Source organism: Helianthus annuus, chromosome 10 (assembly GCF_002127325.2).
Source record: "Helianthus annuus cultivar XRQ/B chromosome 10, HanXRQr2.0-SUNRISE, whole genome shotgun sequence".
Lineage (NCBI taxonomy): Eukaryota > Viridiplantae > Streptophyta > Magnoliopsida > Asterales > Asteraceae > Helianthus > Helianthus annuus.
In genome coordinates, this window is record NC_035442.2 from 171,017,212 (window position 1) to 171,027,835 (window position 10,624).

The 10,624-nt window shown below is 38.4% G+C and overlaps 1 protein-coding gene across 1 annotated transcript; it reads left to right on the forward strand.

The window, feature by feature from the left end:
- Positions 1–3,060: 3,060 nt before the first annotated feature.
- Positions 3,061–4,277, forward strand: LOC110893205 (proline-rich receptor-like protein kinase PERK1). The gene is made up of 2 exons (XM_022140321.1): positions 3,061–3,376; positions 3,757–4,277. The coding sequence occupies exons 1-2, from the start codon at positions 3,061–3,063 to the stop codon at positions 4,275–4,277; spliced, it is 837 nt and encodes a 278-aa protein (XP_021996013.1).
- Positions 4,278–10,624: the final 6,347 nt, after the last annotated feature.

The window sequence follows — 10,624 nt, forward strand, 5'->3', positions numbered from 1 at the left end:
TCTCATTCATTATTCATAACTGATAATTCTTTTAGGCATTTCGTCAAACACCTTGTGGGCATAACTTTTAGCTAGCTATGTTAGTTAAATTTAGAGATTTCTACCCAAGTGATTTCATCGGCTAACTCATCGTCCAATAGTAACGGATTACAAGTAGTGTATACAAAACCCCACATACCGGCAACAATTGCATAATACATAGACTCAATCACTGTTAAGTATAATTGAAAACATTTGAGGTTTTGGTAAAACAGTTTGGTAGAAAAAGATAATGTACTCACATTGTTGACTTAGGTAAAACTATATCTTCCTGTTGCTTATCCTGGTTATTATCTATTAAAAATAAACAATGTACACACGTTAGTAAGATAACCCACATCACATTAGCCATACAAAACGAGACAGAACTCCAACGACTGAGTCAGGCAGAGCCTTAACATGCGTTACGGAGCCCTAGATCAATCGGGTAGGGTAACAAATATGTGATCGGGGGTTATAATACTTACAATGAGGTAGAGCTTCGCTTTTTAGGGGTATAATACCGGATAATTTTCACCTATAAGAAGTTGAGAGAGAAGAGAGACTGAGCGAGTTGCAACTGATGCTGAACTGCCCTATTTATAGTTGTTTTCGAAGCCGATCGCGCCCCACGATGCCCTAGGGCCATGCCCGTCGCGGGCCGCCACACACTTGTAGCTAGGTCTAGGGTTGTTGGTTCACGAGTTATAGACTTGACACGTTGTGGGGACACGTGTCACAATGCAGTGTCCGGCAAATAAAGGCCGTCGCGCCCCGCGACACACCTAAGCCTCATTCGTCGTGGGCCGCGAGCCACCTAAAATAATGATTTTGTTTGTTTTTTTTTTTTGATGAAATCTAAGTTATACGAGTCTACTATAGCGTATACGGGGTATATTTAGGGCGTTTTCGGGGTGTTAGTGGTGTTTTATGAGGGTTGTTATAACTGTAAACACATTAGTGTTAAATTATCAGACCACTACATAGCAACTATCACAATTAAGCTAGATTAATTTCATAGATTACTTATTTCTTATAAAACCCACTTTCTCATACACCAAGATGGTACTCTAACACTTGATTCTTGCTAAAACTTTCACAATTTCAGTTAAGATTAAAGCCATAGGTCTATATTACACCTTACTTAGGCCATACTAACAACAATTTCTCAAGAACTCAATCAACCAAGTTCTTCCATATACACATTATAACTCAAAACGAAAATTTCAACATACCTTGTGTTAATTATGAATGGATGAATGATAATCTCTAATCATGCACGAATTTAGGCCCCTTATTGATCTTCAATTTGATGGTTTTGGTTCAAAGAAGGATTTCTCCTTCTTTCTTTCTCTCTGGTCGTCCCCTGAACATACACAAGTGTGTGTTTTGGGGTTTAATTTCTTTTTATTAAAATTAGTTTCCTAATTGCCCATTTCAGCTCTTCATGTATTGTTTATTATAAAAAGGGACACTTTCAATGTTTTATTATCTATCAACAAGCAACTAACCAAGTTAAATTATAATAGTATTCATGTATATAATATTTACCATCAAGGTAAATATTAATGTTAAATATCAGATATTTTTAGGGGTGTTACACTGTGACATCCTCCCCCACCTATATTTGCGACACCCTCGTCGTGATGCTTGAATGCTTTATGGTTTTTCATGAGTTGTATCGCAGATAATGTCTTGCCTCAGTGCCTTGCATCCGAAACCAAGGTTGTTGTGTATACATGGTATCCTTTGATGATGTAGAGGGTGTTTATAAATGTTACTAGAACGAATTTTACCCTTCGATAAAATCCCGGACTAGCCTGTGTATCCAAGTGTTCAAGCCCAATCCCAAGCAAAACAACCTTTGAACATTTGGCATGTGACACAGCTTCCTCACCTTCAATGTAATGATGTTTGCTAAATAGTTTAACATAACTGAGGTCATCAAAATCTTTTGAAGCCCAATAAGTACAAGAAGGAAGTTGAACCATTTGATCAAACTATTTCCACATAGTATTAAGTTTATGATAATATTCAGACACGGATGTGCCATTTTGACTCAATGAGTTAATCTTTTGATATAAACCAAATATATCAAGACCCATCTATATTATCATACGTTTCTTTTAAGTCTTGCCATACTTTAGAAGCAAAGTTTGAAAAAACCTGACCCATATATAATTCATCTGATACATAACCTACTAAAGGGTATAAAATTAAGAAAACCTAACCAATTTTTTTTAGTGAAACACTAAATATCCGTCAATTCCTAGTCTGGGCAAGAGTTTTCTGATAAGAATTAGTCATTAGTCAAACCACCAAAAAAATATGGGGAAATTATGAAAATGTCAGGTTAACCAAACCACTTTTCAAATTTGTCACCCTCACGCGGCGGTGGAGAGGGCGCTCCCGAGTCTGATGCGTCCGCATATGGGATGTCACCACGTGTCCAAATGAAAGGAGTGGTCAGCGGCCTTGGCTAACTCTTTAGAGTGGTTTGGCTGACTCTTCGGAGTGGTTCGACTAACCACTCCAAGTGGGTTGGCTGACCACTCCAAAGAGTCAGCCAAACCACTCCGAAGAGTCAGCCAAGGCCAAGCCACTTGGAGTGGTCAGCCAACCCACTTGGAGTGGTCAGCCAAACCACTCCAAAGAGTCAGCCAAGCCACAAGCCGACGCATCAGACTTTTGATGCGTCAGCCGCTGACCACTCCTTTCATTTTTACACGTGGCGACATCCCATATGCGGACGCACCAGACTCGGGAGCGCCCTCTCCACCGACGCCTGAGGGTGACAAATTTGGAAAGTGGTTTAGTCAACCGACATTTTCATAATTCCCTAAAAAATATTCTCACACATGTCTAAAGGACTAGAATGCAGTGCGATGTCGTTTAGCCACGTTCCCATACAGCTTCTACACTACCACACTCACACCACTATTTTTCTCCTTCACGTGATAGAGCGTCTTTCGAAAAGCGAATTTTTCCTTTTTCTTTTCCTTTATTCTCTCCACCACTAACAATCCTTAATCTCTGCCGCCGATGTCGTCATCACCGCCACAGGAAATCTCTCCACCGTCTCCTCTCCAACCGTCAGTAATCAACGTTACAACTCCGCCGTCATCCTTTCCCCTATTTCCACCAACAAATGCAAGTTCTGAACCGGATCCATCATCACCGGTTCAAACTCGATCCGGTAATAATAATAATAATAACTCTGCATTGGTTTCTCTTGAAGTTGGAATCGGCATTGGCGGTGCGGTTGTGCTCGTGTTTGTTGCTGTTTTTGTTGTGTGGTACAAGAGGCGGAATACACGACGTTGTGCCGCAGCTGCGGATGATCAGTTAGGGTTTAAAGGTTAGTTTTTTTGGTGATTTTGATTAGTTTTTGTTCGTGTATGTTAATGGCTATAGATATTGATGTTGTTGATTTGACAGTCAATATGGAAATGCTAGATGAGTAGATTCAACTTTTAATTTATATGATTCCAGACTATCAGAAGAAAAAAGCTACATCAACTATCTATGAATCTCATTTGTTATCATACTAGAACTATTTTTACTTATTTCTTTAGTAGTTTTCGTTTAAGGCATATCTATCGTATTTGTTTTCGTTTGGATTGTAATAGTTAGTGCTTGTTTTTTCTGCACCAAATTGCTTAAGTTTTGGTCTCATATTGCAATTATGGGATATATTGTTACATTAGTAAACATTTCTTGTTGCTATGCATTTTGTAGATGGCCTTGGCGGTGCACCTCAAAACTGGCAACATAATGTTCCTCCATCAAGGGAAAATACGAATGGATTGCCTCCAAAGTTCAATAATTCGCCATCTAATTTTCAGTTATCTTCATTTAGTTCTTCAGTCGTTCCTCAACCACATTCAACAAGCAGTGCAGGCTCTGAGAAGCCCAATCCAACTAACATGGCTTATGGAAACAATAAGACTGTATTTACATATGAAGAGTTAGCAAATGCAGCTGATGGCTTCTCACAAGCCAATCTTCTTGGTCAAGGTGGTTTTGGGTATGTTCATAAAGGAATCCTTCCAAATGGAGAAGTAGTTGCCATTAAACAATTGAAAATTGGAAGTGGACAAGGCGAAAGTGAATTTCAGGCTGAGGTTGCTACCATTAGCCGTGTTCATCATAAACATCTCGTTTCATTGGTTGGATACTGCACTTCCGGGCTTCAGAGGATGTTAGTTTATGAGTTTGTTCCGAACAACACTCTGGAGTTCCACCTCCATGGTGGGTAAATTTTTCACATGTCACCCATTATTGAACTTTTGAAAGTTTTAGGGGCGGGAACATTGCGTATGGTAACATGTAACATTATTTATATGGTCAAAACATGTCAAGTTAGGTTAACCTGACACAATTTCCTTCAAAAAAAATATATATGTTTTTTTACAATAAATATGTACATTAAATAGGTAACCCGCCAACCTGACTGGGTTGACCCGAACCCGTTAGACTAAACCCAAACCCACGAATTTTATGTTAGGTTCATGTCGTGTTTTTGGTCCGGGTAAAAAATTCACACCCATAGTTTTAGGTGAATAGTATTAGGTTTTTGAAAGCAGGATCACTCAAATGAATTGCGATAATGTATGCAATGGCCACCCTAATATTACAAACAACATTTTAGGTCTAAGAGCATTCAGATCCGCCAAATTTTGTGATTGTGTCCTTTATATTATAAAAAGTGGTTGTGAGTGGAGTAGAAAGAAAATGTTACTGTTTATCTGTATATTTGAGGGGACACTGTTCATCCCTTTATAAGATTTTTAATATATTTTAAAAGTGGTTGTGAGTGGAGGGGAGAGAAAAAGTAATGATAAAGTTATAAAAAAAATATTATCTAACTGAGAGGGAGAGAAAAATGTAGTGATTTTTACTGTAATTATAGGGTAGAAATGATGGAAGAGATGTGAATGCTCTAAGACTCTATTTTGCTTCTTTACTCCCTTAAAAAGTTTTCTAAATGGACCAAGATATGGTCATTCTTTGATTGTTTAGTTTAAAAAATTCTTGACACGGAGTTAGTCCTTTTAACTTTCGTGCGGCCTTAGATAACAATCTAAGTAAGCTTTTTCGACTTAATGTCATTGGATCTATGTAGCAGAAGTCTTGAAATGGATTGTCAGGTCGCAAATAAAGTGCTTGTAATACTTGAACACACGTACGCAAGTAAAACACTTTGCATTACTAAAGAAAGTTTCATAAAGGTGGTAGTTGTTTACAAGTTGCCAGAGATGTTTCAAATGAGATCCAAATTGCCTATTTATACTACTTAGACTTGATCTAGATGGTTTCATATCTAGATGATTCATATACACAAATCTACATGCTAGTATCAAGTTATGTCCAAGTTAATGTCTAGGTATTCATACAAAAGTACCTTGGATATTTAAGGGTTCTTTCTAGAGTGTTCCGAAGTAACTTTCTAAGTCAACATTTCTAATACCTGTAAGGAAAAGTCTAGTGTCATTGATGAAATGTCTTGATGTTTCTAGGTCCTTCTGGGTAACTTTTTTGGTCTATACTTTGTACCAGATTTCGTAGAATTCCGTCCAAGTCTCGATGATTCTAGATTTGCCTGGAGAGTTCTAGATGTCGGGAATTGCGATTTGAGTTTAAGTGGGCTATGACATCCTCCCGCACCTATATTTGCGACGTCCTCATCGTGATGCTTGAATGCTTTATGATTTTTCATGAGTTGTGTCGCAGATAATGTCTTGCCTCAGTGCCTTGCATCTGAATCCAAGGTTGTTGTGTGTACAAGGTTTCCTTCGATGATGTAGAGGGCGTTTATGAATGTTACTAGAATGAATTTTACCCTTCGATAAACTCTCAGACTAGCCTGTGTATCCAAGTGTTCAAGCATAAACCCAAGCAAAACAGCCTTCGAACATTTGGCCTGTGACACAACTTCCTCACCTTCAATGTAATGATGTTTGCTAAATAGTTTATTTTGGTTATCTAAAATACTTAAATCGATGACTTGTGTTACCTACAATCTTAACTTTGCAATTATAGTTGGAATGCCTAAGCTTATTTTCTTATGATGTGTTATTATTAGCATAATACCCCAAGCCATACTATATAACTTGGTAATTATTATGGTTGGAATCTTATTATGCCCTTAAATGAATTGAAACTATATTCAAGTAGGTTACTCACTTGTAAATATTGTCTGAAAAAGGCTACATTGCAAATCTTGCAAAATCCCAAAAAGGAAAATAATGCTCCTTACTTTAGGAATTTAGGAGATAATATCCACATGTGGGAGCCTAACACAACACGATCAATTGAGAAAATGCCTAAGAAAATGCTAGAAAAAAATGTTGATATTTGTACAATATTATTACGACAGCTTTTAGCATATTGTCAACGATTGTACCGGTTTATCCATGAAAGATAGTGCTTTATTGTTAGGGTATCAACTACTCATATTTTTAGTCTTATTTGATATAGGTTATAATTCCAAAGGGTTGGTTAAGTATAAGAAGTTATGAATTGAATCAATAATTAGAAAAGAACAATGAATCAGAAGAATATATTTGGGGGAACTAGACTCAAATCATTTCATTAATTCATAAGACTAACAAAGGAAAACAAGTGCTGAAATAGTGGAAGGGAACAATTGCAGGTAGTAAACCACGTTAGGCATGGGCATGTGTGACAAGGGAACTTTGTAAACGGACAAAGCATACCCAAAGTGTATTATCTTTAGCAAATTTGTAAACGGATATCGGTTCACTTCACATAGTATTAGAACCATTTGGATGTTTGAATTTAATGTTAAGTTCAGAAACGTCTATTGTATCAAAAATCCATTTTTTCTGTCTTAACCATGTGTTGACTAGCACTATAGTCAACAATCCAATCATTATTGTTAGTAACAGTGGAACTACCTGAAAACCCCAAAACACGTTTGTAACAACCATTAGCACAAAAAAATAAACAAATTACCTCCTAAATTAGCATTTTGTGAGCTTTCATCATTATTTATTACAATTAGAAGACCTAGGAGCCTAGAAACTTGATCTAAGTTAAAGTGGGGATTAAAGAAGGAGAGGGCGGATCATACTTGTTTGACAAAGAGTTGTTCGATGTGGTAGACCTAGTACCTTGATTAATGAAATGACTTCCTTTTGATTTTGATGTGCACAAAATGCAACATATAAATTACATCAATTGTGGCTTAAAACTAACCCTTTTTTAGTACTAATGTTGGAAAAAATATGCTTTTGTCTCCCTTTTGTATTTTCAGGATTAAATGAGCTCAAAACAACGAAAGAAGCAAAAAGACAGCAAAATCTAACATAAATACAAGAAAAGGAAGAAAAGTGATATGCCCGACCCCCCGACAGCATCTCCCCAAGCAAAACAGAAAAGCTAGAAGACTGAACACGCCCCGTGAGCACGGGGCCGTGCCCAAGAAGCAGCAGAAAAGACAAACCTATAGAAGCTTCTATTGCCCACCACGGGGCCGTGCCCAGCGGACACGGGGGCGTGGTCAAGTTGCTGCAGGCGCATTTATTGTAATTGCGAATTACAATTAATGAAGAGAGAGAGTGTCAGATGGACACGGGGCCGTGCCCAGGCTTCTGTTCAGCCTATAAATATGAGTGCTTGGAGCTCTTGCTACTCATCCCTTGGCACACCACCTCTCTCACACTTCACCCACCACCCACCACCACCATAACACCATCATCCACCACCATCATCCATTGTCCATCATAGAGTGTGTGAGTCGTCTCGGGATCCAAGATTGATCGTAAGAGTTCTTGACAATCAAAGGCCATGTTTGCCTAAGTCTCTTACATCACTTGGTGAAGACAAGTGTTTAGTGTAATACTTTTTATTTTTAATCTTTTGCACTTTTTAATTGGTTTTGTATTAATGACTTTAATTACTAGTTTCTTATGTTGAAGGTGATTCTTCCTTATCGTTTGTCCGTGGTGTCTTGGCGTTATTTTACTGTCTATATAAAATAAAAGATTTTCACCATTCATATCTCCACGGTCTATATGGAGGTATGTTGGCTACCTGGTCGGGGGTTAAGGGAACAGTTTGGTAAGAGTCTTGCCATTGTTCAGTGTATAGATCCTGCAAAGGACCTGGGTCAAATTTAGTAGGACCTCCTTCAATACCCAAAGGTGTTGGATGGCGGGGGTCCAAACTCTTTGATCCCCTCATAAGTTAAACTACTATTAAAACTTTAACCCGGCTACTTAGGACTGTATCCCTGCTGACTCAGACTACTTAGCCGAGGGTAACGTCGCCTTCAAAAGAGGGGCCTACCATATTATGCATTAATAACTTAATTAATTATCTTTCAATAATCCGACCCTTTAGGATTGTATCCTTGCTGACTCAAACTACTGGGTTGAGGGTAACATCACCTTCAAAAGAGGGGCCTACTACAATAACTAAGATAATCTCTTAAACAAGTGCAAAAGTGCAAAAATAATCAAAGGTTACACTTACACACGAGTCGGATCCAAGTGATTCATCTTGTCTATCTGTTTTTTATTTTTATTTTATTTTCAGCATTTTAGTTAATTTTATTTTCTTATTTTAAAATCTTTTTTCTAACATTTTGATTTGATTAGACGTTGAGGATAAACCGGTACTAAAAGATCTTGTGTCCTTGGACGACCTCGGTATCTTACCAACACTATACTACGTCCACGATGGGTGCACTTGTCCATATGTGTGTTTAGTGTTACTAGATATCGTGTTTTATAAATTTAAAACTTGACTAAAAGTGTAAAAATGGCTTAAAATATACATCTAATATATATAACACCTCGCACACATCAAGTTTTTGGCGCTGTTGCGGGGGACACAAGGATTTTAAGAAAGTTAGGAATCAACGGCCTAATCATTTTTTTATTTTTCTTTTTATTTTTAGGATTTTCTTTAATTTTTCAACTTCTGCAGAACTCAGCACGGGGCGTGCCCGCTGAACACGCCCCCGTGCCCAATCATTGGAACTGGCAATCTTGTTTTAAGTCAGACACTAAGCTGAACACGGGGCCGTGCCCACTCAACACGCCCCCGTGCCCAAGATTCAGTTACTGAAAAAAGAACCGTAAGATCCCGACGGTTGGTAATTTCTGACACAAAAATGAGTGATAATGATTTTTTTTTACTTTCGGCACTCTTATGGTACGTGGTGTCAATTATGTGGAGGCAAACATAAAGAATTAGAATGTTATTTTCTAAATTATAAGCCCCACTATATAGACTCACCGTCTCCCTATAACCTTAAGAGGGGCGAAAGTAAAAATAATCACTATCTCTCCCTTGAATGCGTCCAACCAGATATTCTAGGAGAAATGCTCCTTGACGAGTTATTTCAATTAGAAAATCTAGTTCTAAATTGGTTAGAAGAGCTTAGGAAGGATTTCATTAATCCATCCCAAGACGATGACCAAGAAGAATTGTTGGGGTCGCATGAAAACAACCTCGTTGTTCCCGATCTTACCTTCAACTCTAGTAAAGACTTGGACGATAGTCGTCCTTGTGCCGATTGTGCCGTGAAGGACTCCCCATCGACTTCGTTCGATGCATACATAGACCTGAGCGATTCGGCATACACCTTCTTTAACAAGAGCCCGGAAAAGGGTTGGACTTGTCCACCTACAATTAGCATAGGAATCACCCTCACCGACAACCTCTTGCGTTCTCGTCTTAGTCTAGAGCAATTAAGATATCTTAGGCACTTTGGGGTTGTTCCATCAAGTAAGGAACCACCCGATCCAGATTAGTTCCTTGAAAATGAGAAACTCTATAAGACAGCTTCCAGACACGGGGCCGTGTCCAGGTCAACACGCCCTCGTGTCCACCCAAAGATTCTCCTCTGATTTTATCAGAATACGGACAAAATGTGTCAGGATTTTGTCTGCACACGGGGCCGTGTCCAACGTGTTGTCATTTTCTATAAATGCAGCATGATTCCTGCTCATTTGGACCACTTCAAAAGACAGAGATTCCTGAGATCTTCACTCATACTATCCTAGGTATGTTCTAAAAGAAGGTTCTCAAGAACCATCTTGTCTTTTCCATTTTTGTCCATTTCCTTCTTCTTCAATTTTCAATTAACACATCCATTAGAGTTGGAAACTTCATGATTTCAACCTTTAATGTGGTATTTGTAAAGTTCTTTACTCAAGGGATCTTGTCTAAAATAAGTTATACAAACTTTGTTTAAATTATTGAGCTTAAAGTTAACCTATGAACCAGGAAAATAATTTAAAACTTCCAGATCCCTTGGTTTAAAAACTTACAGACACCTAGACACGGGGCCGTGTTCATTGAACACGGGGCCGTGTCCGAGGAATTGTTTTGCAAAAATTGAACTCTTTTTGGTCTGTCTTCCCAGAATGGCGAGCAGAACAAGCGGAACATATTCATCACACGCAAGGAGCAAACGACAAGGGAGGAGATCATCAACGGCGGAAGATTCTCTTGTAAACTATGTTTACGCCCTAAGAGAAGCTATTGATAAAATGACAGGGGTGGAAGAAGCATTGGTCGACCGTATTAACCATCTAACGGTGGGACTGGAAGGGTGTCTCAGGGAGGTCAA